At 36.3% G+C, this 17,136-nt stretch overlaps 2 protein-coding genes across 2 annotated transcripts in view; both read left to right on the forward strand.

Annotated features, from left to right (window-relative positions):
- LOC126966553 (troponin C-like) overlaps nucleotides 1–17,136 on the forward strand; it is a 208,543-nt gene that overhangs the window by 2,452 nt on the left and 188,955 nt on the right. The gene's annotated exons all lie outside the window — the stretch shown is intronic.
- The window catches only part of LOC126966474 (transmembrane protein 132E), a 138,659-nt gene continuing 131,523 nt past the window's right edge, over nucleotides 10,001–17,136 (forward strand). The window contains exon 1 of the mRNA XM_050810545.1: nucleotides 10,001–10,767. Coding sequence (XP_050666502.1) covers nucleotides 10,737–10,767 — 31 coding nt within the window. The 5' untranslated portion in view covers nucleotides 10,001–10,736. The remainder of the gene's footprint in view (nucleotides 10,768–17,136) is intronic.

Here is a 17,136-nt window from a genome sequence, read left to right on the forward strand (position 1 = left end):
ATCAAAGTCTCATGAAAGTAAGATAAAGTTAAAAAAATATAGCAAAATATTACGGTCTTGTAATGACTGCTCTAAGAGACACCTAAATAATCAATATATACAAAACTCAAAAAATAAAACTAAAGCTACATGGGATATAATAAAGAAAAAAGGTAGTCATAATAATATGATAGCTAAAAATTGTATTGACCTAATTCATTATAACGACGTTGATATAACAAATCCATCAGACATTGCAAAAACATTTAATAATTCCTTTATTGATTTGACTAAAAATTGTAATCATAATTGGAATAATCAATATAAATACAAAATAAATGCAATCAATAATAGTATATTTCTCTCTCCATGTTCCGAAAACGAAGTAATAAAGATAATAAATTCTCTTAAAAATACAAAGGCAACAGGTTATGATTCCATATCTACACATATACTCAAAAACTGCAAGCACAATATCTCTCATATTTTGACTTACTTAATTAATATATCCTTTTCACAGGGTGTCTTTCCAGAAAGCTTAAAGTTATCTGTTATTAAGCCTTTACTCAAAAAGGGTACTAAAACCGATATCAATAATTATCGGCCTGACTCTTATATCTATTTTCTCAAAGATAATGGAAAAAGCAATGTATGTAAGAATAATGCATTTTCTAAATAAACATAATATTATAAAAAAAGAACAAACTGGATTTCAAGCTAACAAATCAACTACTTTGGCTGCTTATTACTTAATAGAAGAAATAACTACATGTATTAACAAGAAAGTACCTGTAATATCAACCTTTTTTGATATGTCAAAAGCATTCGATTTTGTTGATCATCATATCTTAATATATAAATGTGAAAAATATGGTATAAGAGGCCCTGCTCTAAAATGGATTGAAAGTTATTTAGCCGATAGACAACAAATTGTAGAAATAAATAACATAAATGAGAAACTGGAGATGACTACATACAAGTCACCCTATTTAATTAGTAAATTTGGAGTTCCTCAAGGAAGTCTTATGGGACCCTTACTGTTTTTAATTTATTTGAATGATTTACCCGATGTGGTTGACTATAACTGTGTATTATTTGCAGATGACATATCCATAATTATTCCTGACGAGCATAAAGCGATAAATAATTATAATATGACTATAAATAAAAATTTAGAAACTATATTGACATGGTTTAATGAGAATAATTTATTCGCTAATATGACAAAAACTAAATATATACAATTTTCTAATTATAAAACAATACATAAATCTCTAAATATAACATACAGTGACCTAACGATTAAAGAAAGAAACACAATAAAATTTTTAGGCATTATATTAGATTGCAATTGTAACTGGAAAGCTCAATGTGATACAGTGGCAGGCAAAATAAATAAGTTCGTTTTCGCTTTAAGAAGGCTCAGACAAACTGTATCCTTTAATGCTGCACTTACTGCATACCACGGTTATATTGCGTCAGTTTTACGGTACGGGTTAATACTATGGGGAAACTCCACTAATATTTCAAATGTTTTTCTGGCACAAAAAAAATGTATAAGAGCTTTATGCAATGTCAGTCCTCTAGAATCGTGTAGACCATTATTCAAAAAGCACCGTCTGTTAACGCTTACTGGTCTATATATATTAGAAATTTGTATGTTCATTAAAAAACATGGTGAACTTTTTAAACCAGCAAAGGACTATTCCATATTAGGATTAAGAGATCCAACTCGCCTTCTGATGCCATACTGTAGAACAGCGCTTCATCAAAATAACGCAAATGTTATGTGTATTAGGGTATTTAACCACCTTCCAAAGAATATTAGAGAGATGCCTAAAACATTAATGCATAAAAATTAAAATTATGGCTAATAGATAAATGCTTTTATAGTTTAAAAGAATTCTTTAGCCAAAAATAATAGTATTCAAATGTAATTTTTGAGAGGTACCTACAAACTAATGTTTATTTTATATTATCTCATTGAATTAAAGCTATGTAATGTGTATTAAGAACGTATATGTATAAATTAAATATGATATTCCAATATTGACAATCAAATATTTGTATGCCGATATATTGGCGAATTGTGCTGTACACCAATTAATTGTTAACAACTATGTTACCACGATTCATACAAATAAATCATTTAATTTCATTTCATTTCATTTCATCTATTTAAAATCGACAGTTGAACCTTTAAAATGTTGTCATTTTTATGATAATTAAAAATTTATTTAGCAAGCAAGATTGCGCGGAACCAATTTCAAGTAAGTGATTCCAAACTTTTTCTCGCGATTGTAGTTGCAGATCTGCTTATTATTTTCAAATTTATATATTTATCTATTTGCATCTTTCTAATAGTTTTAATTTTTTTTTTATGTTGTCATATCCTTCCCTAAATTATCCCAGGGAAGTAGTAGTAGGTAGGTATAACTAGAGAGTCACCAGTTAATCACCGACCGACAGTACGGTTTTCACCTTGGTCGTTCGGCAGCAGACCTTTGCATATACCTTACACATGATAAGTGGGCGGCGGCTATCAAAATCACGGGAGAAGGCCTGTCAGATAGCCTGGATATAAGAAAGGCGTTTGATCGTGTATAGAACAAGGCGCTTTTCTCAAAGCTCTCATCTTTGGGCTTCCGGAGAGCTTATGCAAGTGGACCACCAGCTTCCTCACTCGACAGCATACTGGTCGTAGTCGACGGTTATTGTTCGAACCCGAAGTACGTGAATGCTGGAGTTCCTTAAGGATATGTGCTGTCTCCTATAATTTTTCTTCTGCATATCAACGATATGTTTTATTTTAATTCAAAGTAGCCTGTACGCCTAAATGGCACCTTCATACTTACATCCCTATTATTCGAACGCACAGATTTCTCCCAAATAAATTCTCAATTCTTCGTTCTTTGCAATAAAAGACATAATAGGCATTTATTTTCTCTTTAATTGATTCCTTCAGAATTCTTTTTTATGTCATTTCTAATCTACTAGATACTACGGTTTCGGTAACTAATGGCCTCCTGAAAGAGAAGAAGCGGTGCAAGAAACTCTCCCAGCATCATTTTTTTGCGCTCCTTTTTATAAATTAAAAATATACAACATTGTACTGTCTCGCACGAACAGCTCTCTTTTACAAAGCAAACGCGATATCAATGTGAGCAGCATGACCCCATAGTAAAATACTGTACGTCATGATGCTGTGACAAGAACTGAAATATAATAATCTAGCGATCGCAGTATTCGTGTACTTTCTAATCTTTCTAAAGGCGTATACCAGCTAGTTAGACAATATGTGGACCCCACGGGAGCTTTTTATCTAACGTGATACCCAAAAAGACCGTAGTGTCCACAAGTTTTAATCTCTGGTCATTTATAAGTACGTTGGTTTGTACCTCCGTTGGTTTGGAGTAATGAACCACTAGTATTTTGTTTTTTTACTGTTTAAGTGCAGATTATTCATCTCAAACCAATGCATCATCTTTAAGAGTGTATTGTTTACCTCGTCATCAATATCTGCACGTTGCGTCGCGTCACTTTAAAAATAAGTGAAGTATCATCAGCAAACAATACAATCTTGTGGCTATAATCTACCACAAACGATAAATCGTTAATATATATAAGAAACAAGAAAGGACCGAGAATATAACCCTGCGGAACACCTATTCCTACAGGCCATGGTCGGTCGGCAGGTGATCTTCTGGTATACCTAACACATAGATGGGCTGCGGCTTTTGAAAGCAAGGGGGAAGGCCTGGCAGTTAGCCTGGATATAGCGAAGGCCTTTGATCGTGTATGGCATAAGGCGCTCCTCTCTAAACTTCCATCATTTGGGCTTCCCGAGAGCTTGTGCAAGTGGACCTCCAGCTTCCTCACTGGGCGCAGCATACAGGTCGTTGTCGACGGACATTGCTCGAACCCGAAGCCCGTGAATGCTGGAGTGCCCCAAGGCTGTGTGCTATCTCCCACGCTGTTTCTTCTGCATATCAATGATATAATGGACACCGCCAACATACATTGCTATGCAGACGACAGCACTGGTGATGCTGTATACACGGGCCATGCAGGTCTCTCTCGGGAAAACGTCGACCAGTGCCGGGAGATACTTGTGTCTTCTATCGAGTCCTCTCTCGAGAAGGTCGCGGAATGGGGTAAATTGAACCTTGTCCAATTTAACCCCCAGAAGACTCAAGTTTGCGCGTTTACCACTAAAAAAACCCCATTTGTCGTATCACCGCTCTTCGACTACACTTCCCTTAAAGCCTCGCCTAGTATCGGAATACTGGATCTCGAAATCTCGAGCGATTTCCAATTCCGGAGATTCCACATCCGGAGGGCAAAGCCAAATTGGCTTCGAAGAAGCTGGGCGTCATCAATAGAGCACGGCAATACTTCAAGCCGGCCCACATTCTAGCGCTCTACAAAGCGCAGGTCTGGCCACACATGGAGTATTGCTGTCATTTCTGGTCTGGCCCACCCCAGTATCAGCTCGATCCATTTGACCGCGTGCAACGCAGAGCAGCTCGAATTGTCGGGGACCCAGTGCTCTGTGAACGGCTGGATCACTTGGCGTTGCGTAGAGACGTCGCTTCATTGTGTGTCTTCTACCGCATTTATCACGGGTAGTGTTCCGAAGAGCTGTTTAACCTGATTCCTGCCGCCAAAATTCCACCTTCGCACGACACGCCACAAGTTAGGATATCACCCCACCATCTGGATGTGTGGTGGTACTCCACAGTGCGGTTTTCAAGGAGCTTTCTTCCACGTACTACAAAGCTGTGAAATGAGCTTCCTTGTGCGGTGTTTCCTCCACATGAGGCTGGCTTCGTCAAGCATTAATGTGCAAATTTTTTTTGGAAGTGAAAAATCCTTTCGATCGCGATGGATGCCTTACTCTAGTTGAGGACGTATCCACCTTTTAACTTTTAAAAACTGAAATGTAGGTATTTATTGTAACTAATCACTGATTAATTATTTAAAATAAATTATATTATTGATATGTAATATTGCATTTATTAATTCAGAAATAGATACGTTAAATGTCAAAATTTACACATCAAAACAATTCCCAAAGAAAATTTAAACACTACGTTCAACCATTCCTTAACTATTTAAGTATAGGTCCGACAATATTTTGCGATATTAAAAATAAAATGGAGTGGGGTGATAAAGAGAACCGAATCGCTGTAAATGCATTACACAAAGTAGGTACCTATGGAGCCAAATGCAATTTCTAAAACTCTCCATACGCTTGATATTAGTAAAATGTTAGTGTACTGGGCTATTCATAGGTACAATGAGACCTCATCTGTTTGTCTATATGGTCGTCCACGTAGTGTTCGTACGAAAAAGGCGGTCAACGCAGGAAGGGAAAGAATTCGAAAAAATCCTGTCCAAAAGCAAAAGATTTTATCTCGGGGGATAAATAAAGCACCTAGAACCATGTCGCGTATTTTAAAAGATGTCTTAGGACTTGCAGCCTATAAAAGACGTACCTACTGGTCATTTTTTTACTGATAATTTAAAAAAGAATAGGTGGTAAAATCGGAACAACTTATGAAGCGGTACGCAAAGGGAGTTCAAAGAAAAATTTTGTTTACGGATGAGATTTTTTTTTACAATTGAGCAAAATTTTAACAATTGAAATGACCGTATTTTTGCTCAAAGCTCTAAGGAAGCTTCCTAATTAGTCGACAGAGTGCAACGTTGGCACTATCTGACTTCAGTGATGGTTTGGTGGAGTATCAAGGTACCATTTTCAACAAGATTTTTGGTGAAACTTCTTAACAACACCATGTTCAAAAACTTCAATATATCTGGCCGACTGGCCGTCGTCTAGTCCCGATCTTATTCTGCTTGATATTATTATTTATGGTCAGTTTTAGAGAGAACAGCTTGCTCTTAACGCAATGATAATTTTGAGTCCCTAATACAATCCGTACGATTGATAGTGAAGAATTTTCCCATGGAAAGAGTGCGTGCTTCTATTGATAACTGGCCATAACGTTTAATAATATTAAAGGTCTGTTTGCAGCCAATGGAGACCACTTCGAATAAGCTTTTATATTTTAAATTATTTTATATTTATGTATAAAACTAACGCACTGTAAAAAATATAATTAATGTTATTTGTCATACTTATTTTTTTTTCTTTGTGTCAGTATTTATGGCAAGACTAGTCAATCTATTTTTCATCTATGATCGCCTACTACCAAGACACTGAATAATGCTTCCTATCTCATTTTCTCCTAAGTTAAATCTTATTAATTTTATGTGTCTGTCTTTTCTTACTGTCGCGCTTTTTCGTTTCATCGACTTTCAAATCACATCGATGCTAAAGAAGTTTTAAGTTCGAAAAATTGAAAACAAAAAGGTTTCATTGGCGGTAATTATTTTTCCTCCAAAACTTAACTAATCATAACGAAATTTTCGAAACGAAAAAGAAGCTTTCCGCTAAATGTACTTAATTTTATGTTCTTAATTTAATTAACATTTATAATTGGAGTGTCTTTAAATGAAAGGCACAATTTAAATTATATTATTCGCTCGAAAGTTTTTTTGAAATTGACATTTTGGTAAACCTTGCTATGTGACCAAGTGACCGCACCACTCTCTCTCACTCTTAGGACTGACTCTGAAATACAGCTTCGTTGGACTGCAGACATGCTACGAATCTATTTGATGCTAATTTTTAACTTTATACCTCCACGTACTTTGAAATGCTCAAAAAAGTTCTTAAAGACTGACCGATATCACAATGTAATGTAACCTTAAATTAACGATCGGTCTCTGCTGCGCTCCAACTAGATACCGCACTGCCTAAAAACAATAGCTTTTTTATTACGGCAACCACAGGTGGCAATTATTAGATGCTTGTTGTTCGTGGCATCTTTCAAATTTTGTAACATACGCTTCGTGTTATTTTACATTTTTAAATTTATAAAATACAAAACACTAATCGTATTATGTGATCCCGGTGTCTTTCTTATTTCTTGTAGTGTTATTAGGGTTCCGTCGGCAAAAAACGGAACCAAAACACACACACAAAAATAGCAAAAGAAAAACAGTAAATTTGGGGGGAAACTCAAATTTTTTCATCAAACCCATACATGTGGGGTAGGATCTATGGATAGGTCTTTAAAAATGATATTTAGGTTTCTGACATCATTTTTTTCTAAACTGAATAGTTTGCGCGAGAGACACATTGCATTGTAAAATGTGTCCCCCCCCACAACAAAAGGTTGTTTGATTTGTTAATCTACATTCAGAAAGCTCATGAAGACCAACCGTGGCGCTTTGAATTAGGTTAGTTAGTTAGCTATACACGTCCTCCACCGAAAAATCGGTCCACGACTGTACCCTCGACTGAATAACCCGGTTGATCGCTAACGTAAAACTCTACTTCAACCAATTCAAAAATGTAACTTGCCATGGCTATGGCATCACAGGCTGAGATATATAAAAGGCATAAACGGCATTTATTTGCTCAAAATTTATTCCTTTGGAATTATTTTTGATTTCATTTTTAATACTACTACCGCTTCGGAAACAAATGTCGCTCTGAGAAGCGGCGCAAGAAACTCTACCAGCATTTTTTTTTGCGGTCTTTTAAATACAATATTGTACTGTCATTGTTATTGTTATAAAATAATCTTAATCCAGTCCCAGGCTGTCTGATCACTTAGGTATTCATCTGTTGTGTACCTAGTAGGATTTACGACAGAGCCATTTTATAATAAAACAATTTAATTTATTTATAGATAATGCCTGCTGAACAGCAGCTTGGACTTTATTATAGAAATGTTATCCATTTACCCTTAAGGGTAGGTTTAATCTATTATGTATCTTATGAAGCCTACTAGAATTAGTTACAAGCAATCTCTTATTTCTAGTGTTATAATAATGAAAATTACCATTAAGAGCGTTCTAAGACGTTTTTTTTATGAAAATAAGGGACAAGACGAGCAGGACGTTCAGCCGATGGCAATTGACGCGCCCCGCCCATCACAATGAAGGGCCGCTCAGGATTCTTGACAAAACCCAAAAAATTCTGAGCGGCACTACAACCGCGCTCTTCACCCTGAGACATAAGATGTCTAGTCTCATTGCCCAGTAATTTCACTAGCTACGGCGCCCTTCAGACCGAAACACAGTAATCCTTACACATTACTGCTTCACGGCAGAAATAGGCGCCATTGTGGTACCCACAATCTAGCCGGCATCCTGTGCAAAGGAGCCTCCCACTGGTAGACTTTGCGCAGACTTTACTTACGTAAAACTGAGCTGAATTTACAATTAATATTAGCTGTCAAATGATTATAAAAAGCGGCCAGGTGCGAGTCGGACTCGGCCATGAAGGGTTCCGTAGCATCAAGTAACATAATATTAAGGTTCTTGTAGTTCGTTGTAACTTTGATCGATGTTTTAATAATAGTGTATTTAAAAAAAACTACTGATTAGATATCGTTCAAACCAATTTTCGGTGGAAGTACATCATATATTTTTTTTAGTTTTATCATTCTCTTATTTTAGAACTTACAGGGGGGGGGGGACACATTTTACCACTTTGGAAGTATCTCTCGCGCAAACTATTTAGTTTTGAAAAAATCATATTAGAAACCTCATCATCATATCATTTTTGAAGACCTATCCATAATTACCGCAAACGTATGGGTTTGATGAAAAAAATTTTTTGGGTTTCAGGCATAAAGAGCAAAAAGGCATATAGCATTCCGTACATTCATAAATCATACAGTCATAAATTGAAAACTATAAATAATTAAAAATTTGTTTAAAGCTTGTGCCATTGAAGCCCCATACGATACCTGACACGGTTAACTCAATTCAAAATTCTGACCACCGATCCTAGCGGCGACGTGGGGCGGGTCGTTCGCTTCCCTAAAATATGGTCGAGGGAGGCGATGGCTGGTCCATGCGTCATGCTCGTGAACGGGTGCTACTCGTGGTGGCTGGATGGTCTTGCTACCGGGAGGTATGCTTGATGTGTTTTTTATTATTATTATTTCCTTTAAAGTTAAAGTTATTATATATTTTATTATATGAAATGCTCACATAATGCCTCTATTTATTTACGGTATGTGTGGATTGATGCATCTACTATATATACTCAATAACCATAATAAGTATTAATTTACTTTTTTTTTTTTGACTTACTTGTGTAAGCCTTTCAGTTTTTGACATTTGAGTATTTTTGTTGCGTCACTTTGCATATATTGTAATTGAAATGATTTGTAAAACAATTAAAATGTAAATCTTGACTTAAAAGAGTGGCAATGAGTTTCTTGCTACTTCTTCTCATTAGCTCAACCTTAACTAACTTTCCGAAGTAGCGGTATATTCAATAAGAAACAATATTTTTAGTTTTTTTTGATATAAGTGTCATTTCCGTGACCTACATGAATAAAGTGTTTTTGAATTTGAATTAGCAGAAAGACCCTGTTTTCATCATTTAATTACAAATTTGCTTTTTGACATATTTGTCAAATTTCTAGTTCAACGGAAAAAGCTGTATAAATTTTGATTCCCTTGAGAGTGTCCAAACACTTATAGGTTTGCGGCACAAACAGCCGTATCTTTTTTTACGTTACTTGAGAAGATTGACTTTTTTCACAGCTTCAAGAAATTGTATTCTTGAGTATATGGTTTTCATTTCAACTCGATACCATCACGCGTTCTCGAGATAAAGGGTCCTGGACAGACAGACGGATGGACATGGACATGATCTTATAAAGGTTCCGTTTTATCCTTTTCAAGTACGGAATCCTGAAAAACGAGATGGTGCATTTCAAAATGGAAGTCGGTGTTTCATCTACAAAAGTATTTAAAAAGTACACAAACTTTCGCCCTTGACCAGTATTAGAGGAATAAACGAAACCCAATAAACCAACATTGGTGTTTTATTTGGTTGATTCCTTCATTAAAATTAATCTTCAATCGAATTTCAATTTAATCTATATTGGCAAATGAAGAAATCTATTAATACCATTTCGATAGGCCATAGAGTATAGGGAAACTCGAATTAATACTAGTATTAAAATGCTTTAGTCTTTTTAGTTTAATTTGGAGTTGAGATAAAATTTAAACTTCTTTAACATTATGTAACGCGAAGAAGACGTTATCTGCACGCGTGGCCCATCTCCGTCGAAGGGAGGAATTGAGGATTTTTCAAAGGAAAATACGAAGTGGCTGTTAAGGATGTTCTGTGTGGGAAGGAGGCGTCGTCGGTCAATACTGTAGGTGGCTCGGTGCAGGCCACGTGCGCAGGCGTGCTCGCTACCCCGCCCCCCGCGGCCCGTCGCCCGCACTCGCCCCGCGCGACCTGCCCGCACGTCTCACCGACATCTCGAACTCGCGAGTCGACCGCCGTGCGTTTCGATCGCGCCCGTACAGCTCCTCTACTAGTCATTCGAACCATGTGAATGTTTTCATCACAGGACCAACGATCTCCCGTAACCCACATCTGACGTGGATTTTTTTCTAAAACATTAACTCCCCCCAAATCCCTGGACTTTATCGGACAGCTTTCGCTGTGTGTCAAGTTTTTCTCGTAAGCTTGTGGCCGTTGACACTGCATCGTGTGGAACCTGCAGTGCGTGAGTGTGTGCTTGATTGGCGATTGTAGAGGCGTCAGCTGAGTCGCGTAAACATTCCGAGCTTTGGGTCTTGAGTTTGGCAAAACCATGCCGATGGCTAGGGCACCGCTATAACCGCAGTTAAAGAATCTGGCAGGAACCATGTGGGCTCTTATTCTACTGCTGTTCACAGGTAAGATTAGACCATTAATTCAGCTTGCTTTATTTAATTAATTCCTGAAAAAACCTTCAAAGAAAACCCATTGGCGTGAATTAAGATATAAGAATGTGAACAATCTACTTTGAACTCTTGTGTAAACTTCTAAATTGTCGATTGGATACAAAAAGCGCCGGCTAATTATTTAATTCCCATGAACACGTCTGACTCATTGAGATTAGTTTCGCTTATTTTGTTTTTGTTTTGCTTTTACATTGTTACAAGTATGTGGTCACTTATACTGATTTTGGATAGAGCGATTGTGTACCACATTTGAATAGCTCTTAGACATATCAATAGTCCCTGCTTTTGAGAAATTTAATAGGTAATTTAATATTTTGCCTAGACATGGGTAGTTTTGAAATGCGTGTATAATTTGCTAGGTTTACTTGCAAATGTTAAATTTGCTTTACCTCTCCTTTTTGGAACTAAATATAGGCTAGGTACGACGTAGGCGCTTTATGAAGCAGCATCGCATCAAGTGACGAGCGCAATTTTGCGTTCAATCAAGAATCTAGAACGGCACTGTACCGTAATGTGCAGGGCCTAATATGCCTTACACATAATTATAACTGTCAGATGAATGTCATGCTCGCCTTGTAACTTCTTCTCTTAAGTACTTGAGCTTTCCACCAGTGTAAGGCCCATCAAAATCGGTCAGGTCGTTTTGTATCAAAGTGTCGAACGCAGTCACGATGCCGCTCCGGATTTTGAGTTTTTAAAGAATCCTGATCGGCACTAGATTGTAATGGGCAGTCTTGCTCGTCTCTCAGTATTTTTCATAATAAATATTACCGGTCTTGAGGTCTTGAGTTAAGGCCCTTTATGCTCTAGATGGTATTCCAAATTATTGCGGAACTGAAGTGTCAAATCAACGGACAGATGACAGCATGGCCGTTGGGGTAGTAAAGTCGTTGTAGTTGTTAGGATCTGTTCAAGATCACCGGAATACGTTGAGGGCAGCGCAGGACCTATCGTCGTGGAGATCTTTTGAGGAGGTATTTGTCCAACAGTGGACGTCTTCCACGATGCTGATGATGAATATGCCTTGAGATTCTCGCCACCACCGCAGTACTGTTATAACCATGATCCATGCACTCAGATCGTAATATCGGCATCAATTATATTAAGCACACTTAATGAAAATGTCTAAGATCCGTGGTGATAAGACAATCATCTCTTCGGCAATGTTCTCTTCATCTGGGTTTCAAGAACAGATGACCACCAGGTCTTCAATGTCTTCCATAAGAATATATGGAAAATAATTACTATCGTTGGTAATTATTGCAAATTTTGTAACTGAACCCTGATTTCTACAGCATTATAACCCTACCAACTAAATTAGAATGAAATGTAAATCCTTCAGTTAAGAATCTCCGTATTATTCACGAACGTAGTCTCAACAGAAGATCTAATTAAAGAGATCAAAATTAAATCATCTCTGTCTATATTTTGGCGGATAAAATTTAAGTGAAATAATTATGTAAATTAAGTAAAGTCAACTATTGCTGAAGCATTAAAGTTACTGCTTCCAATAATTTTATATGAAATCACAACAAAATCTAATGATTACATTAAGGAAAAACTATCATTACGAGGAAGTGTACCAAAAATACTGGCTGCATTTCTGCGTTGGATAGAGAGATTATGAGAAGAAAGAAGAAGATACTCGAAATAGCTGCTAGCGCTTGGGCTCCCAAATCAAAATTGTAGACCATATCTGGTCTATTTAATAATTATTAATAATTTTTTAGTGGCTATTAAAGCACACAAAATAAATTTAAAAAATGAATTCAAAATCATTAATAACTGTTTATTAGTCTAGACTGTAGAATATATCACTCAATATTAATTGTTTTAAGTGAAATCCTAAGATAAACTTAAATAAAAAAGGCCGACAGGTGTTCATGATTAAAAATAAGCATTTGTGTAGCCAGACCGGCTACTCTTTATGAAGATCGGGATGTAATAATTCAGAGTATACAATAAAAAGTGAATTAGCCAGTTGCAAAGGATTTATCTTTTCTACATTGTTTTTTTGTCACCTATTTTTATCTATAAGTGATTGTGGGTGAGACTCATAATAAAACCGTAGGTAAACCCTTATTGGTTACGATATTTCTAAGCTACAATATGCTAAGGAAGTTTTTGTTGCTTTTGAGAGCAGTTAAAAACCAGTGGATACTGCTGTATTTTTTTGCTTTCTCTTGATTGCAAATTATAATATCGTAAGCTAATAGGGTGATCCATTTCGAGGTTCCCTACTTTTTTAAAGAAAAAAACACAGAAAATTCAAATTTAATGGGGAATGTTTATTATCATCTGAAAGTACATTCTTTGGCATTTATTTTTTGAAGATTATGTCTATCAAACGTTGGCCGCGGCTACATCTCAGATGGTCCATCCGTTGAGTCCAATTTTCGATGACTCCTTCGAGCATTTCGACTGGTAACTGGCGAATGACACGCGTGATGTTTTGCTCCAAGACCTGAATCGAAGCGAGATTGTCCGCAAAAACTTTAGACTTTACATATCCCCACAGGAAAAAGTCTAACGGTATGATATCACATGATCTTGGTGGCCAATCGAGCGGCCCAAAACGTGAAATTACTTGGGTCTGCGGCATACGCGGTTATGAAGTTAGGACAATTAACTGACATAGATACGGCGCGACTCGTTCACTGGTATATTGTTATGAAGAAGTGCAGCCGATATTAATACTATCTTTGTGCAGTAGAAGAGGGCTATTCAAGCTATTTTTAACATAGGTCCTAGAAAATTATGAAGAGAAAATTTTAAAGGAAAAGATTTTAACTATTGCCTCTTTATATATTCTCGATAATTTAAGTACATTAGCAAGTTAACGCCTGGAATAAACATGAACTTGTCATGCCTAATGCTGTGTTAAGTCGAGTAAGTAAACCTTTTTTTTTGGGAGATGTAGGTATATGCTTTTACAATGGGATCCCAGAAAATATTCAAAACAAATATATTCCATACTTCAAAAGATTTGTTAAAAAACGCTTATGTGCTAAAAGTACTATAACTTATATGACTTTCTTAAGATACTTTGGGAATGGAGCGACCGCCCCCAGGCTATTTAATGAATGCAGTGAAGCAATTTACCAGTTGCGCAGGATGCCGTTTCTGCCGTGAAGCATTATTGTATTTCGTTCTGAAGGGCGCCGTAGCTAGTGAAATTACTGGGCAAATGAGACTTAACATCTTATGTCTAAAGGAGTCGAGCGCAATTGTAGTGCCGCTCAGAATTTTTGGGTCTTTCAGGAATCCTGAGCGGAACTGCATTGTAATGGGCAGGACGTATCAATTACCATCAGTTGAATGTCCTGTTCATCTCGTCCCTTATTGTCATAAATAAAAATGCAATTTGCAAAATGTAAACTAGAAAAGACGCCAATAAATAGGTAATAAACAAAAAGTCTAATTTCAAAATTTGAAAATAGGAAGTAAAACGCAGAGTACAGAATGATTAAAACTGTTTGTTATTTTTAACACATCTCCAAGAAATGTGAATCTGTAGAGCGACACAAGCTGCGTTTCTCATTTTTTCTGAACCAGCGGATGCTGGACGCACCTGGCGTTTTGAAAGGTTTTTTGTTCAACTTGTGTTGTTAAATCCCCATCTCCGCTTCTCTTTGGATGCTCAATAATCAAGCATGCGTTTCTAGATATATAAAGGTACCTGTTAAGTAAATTAATTCTTATTTCGTTTTTTTTTTTTATCTAGATCTGAAAACTATACACATTTTAATATGCTAACTCTAAAACAACGTAGGGACATATTGCATCTACTTTTCTTATACAAAAGTATTAACAACGTTTATGACAACTCCTTTCTTGTGTCTATGTTTAATTTTAGGGTGCCTAGATGCCCACGTAAACCTGTGAACTTATTTGAAAAACCTTCTCGCAGAACTATTTTGGAGATCAATTCACCTGTGTCGCGATTATGGAAAATTATAAATGATTAGACCCATCCAGAGATTCGGTGCCAAGGTTTCGCAAAAATGAGAAAAATATATATCTATATATATATAAATGAATTGCTGTTCGTTTATCTCGCTAAAACTCGAGAACGGCTGAACCGATTTGGCTAATTTTGGTCTTCAATTATTTGTGGAAGTCCAGAGAAGGTTTAAAAGGTTGAATGAATATGAAAATACTTGGAATTAAATAAAAACAACAATTTGGATTTTCCTTTGATGTGTCCCCCGTCGTTCAGAAATGAAAAAAAAAAGTAGTTTAAAATGAATAACTAATTAGAAAATTCCTTAAAACACTTGTAATAACACTTTAAAAAGTATTCCTTTTGTTTGTTTTAAGTTTATTTTATACAAAAGTTTAGGTCTTTTATTTATCGATTAAGGCAGTACGATGCAGCCGGGTCAGCTAGTTATAAATAAATAATTAATGTGTATTTTTGATTTATTTCGAAACTATATCTTGACTTGTTTGATTGATTTTGTTAATTTCCTAATTTAATTACATCATAGAATGGTTGTTTTATAACTTACTTATTTACGTAATAAGACCTGTAATTTAGCTTAATTTCAAATGTAATATTGTAATTACCATGATTAGTGAATCTAAAAAAAAATAATAGCACACACCTCGTTAATAATAATAATTCATCTCATACATTAAAACTTTTAGTAACAAACATTATTAAGTTGTTATATTTTTAAAGTGATAACCCTCACTTGTAGGTGAAGCCACAACCTGAAAGTTGAAAAAAGCCTACTAGATTTTATGACGATACGTCACTCGAACGGTTAGCTCAGTTGGGAGAGCACTCGCACGGAACGCGTCCCGCATCGTTCATAAAATTTTGTTTTCAAATTTTATTTAAACATTATTAAATTTGTTAATGTAACACAGATTAAAAAAAAATGCATTTTAATGGGATAAATCGACGTTAACATATTTTTGTTCATAAATACCGCTTCTATTTTTTTTTTATGGAATAGGAGAACAAACGAGCGTACGGGTCACTTGTTGTTAGGTGATCACCGCCGCCCACAAACTCTTGCAACACCAGAGGAATCACAGGAGCGTTGCCGGCCTTTAAGGAAGGTGTACGCGCTTTTTTTGAAGGTACCCATGTCGTATCGTCCCGGAAACACCGCACAAGGAAGCTCATTCCACAGCTTTGTAGTACGTGGAAGAAAGCTCCTTGAAAACCGCACTGTGGAGGACCGCCACACATCCAGATGGTGAGGATGATATCCTAACTTGTGGCGTGTCGTGCGAAGGTGGAATTCTGCGGCAGGAATCAGGTTAAACAGCTCTTCGGAACACTCCCCGTGATAAATGCGGTAGAAGACACACAATGAAGCGACGTCTCTGCGCAACGCCAAGTGATCCAGCCGTTCACAGAGCACTGGGACCCCGACAATTCGAGCTGCTCTGCGTTGCACGCGGTCAAATGGATCGAGCTGATACTGGGGTGTGCCAGACCAGAGATGACAGCAATACTCCATGTGTGGCCGGACCTGCGCTTTGTAAAGCGCTAGTATGTGGGCCGGCTTGAAGTATTGCCGTGCTCTATTAATGACGCCCAGTTTCTTTGAAGCCAATTTGGCTTTGCCTTCCAGATGACCACGAAATTGGCAATCGCTCGAGATTTCGAGACCCAGTATTCCGATACTAGGCGAGGCTTTGAGGGAAGTGTTGTCGAAGAGCGGTGATACGACAAATGGGGTTTTTTTCTATATAAATATCGGCTCTTTATAAACTCATTTATTTAAATATCGGCTTGAAATCCGGTGACAGATTTAAGTAATCTCATCGGAATGTCGATCAAGAATATTGGACATATCGAATAAGTGTCGCATTTTTTTAGAACAAAGATTACATTTTAAAAATTTGACGAAATATTTAAATATCAAAACATAATCGAATTGTAATGTTAATTATGAAGACTTATACTTAAATTGCGACTCTATGGTGTCTCTACATATTTGCAATTGTTTTCTCATTTTTAATTTTTGTAACACGACCCGAATTGTGACTCACTTGTCATCAAAAATAAATTGTTTTTAAAATCAATTATCAGAGTTCCGTTCCCTTTTTAATGGCTTTTGATCATTTTAGGCGGTACCTAAATACTAGTTAGTATCTTGTTATAATGCATTCCAGTCGTTTCTGTGATAAGTCAGAGCTAACAAACAGTTATACAGGAAATATTTAAAAATTTGTTTTGTGGTATGAAATGTGTAAACAATCCTATAAATGTTTAATTATTTTTATAATTAGTAAAAAACTGTTATTTTGACATAACAACCAAACACGAATTTAAATTAAAGAATTTGGACAAGGATTATA

The sequence above is a fragment of the Leptidea sinapis genome, chromosome 10 (genome assembly GCF_905404315.1).
Source record: "Leptidea sinapis chromosome 10, ilLepSina1.1, whole genome shotgun sequence".
NCBI lineage: Eukaryota > Metazoa > Arthropoda > Insecta > Lepidoptera > Pieridae > Leptidea > Leptidea sinapis.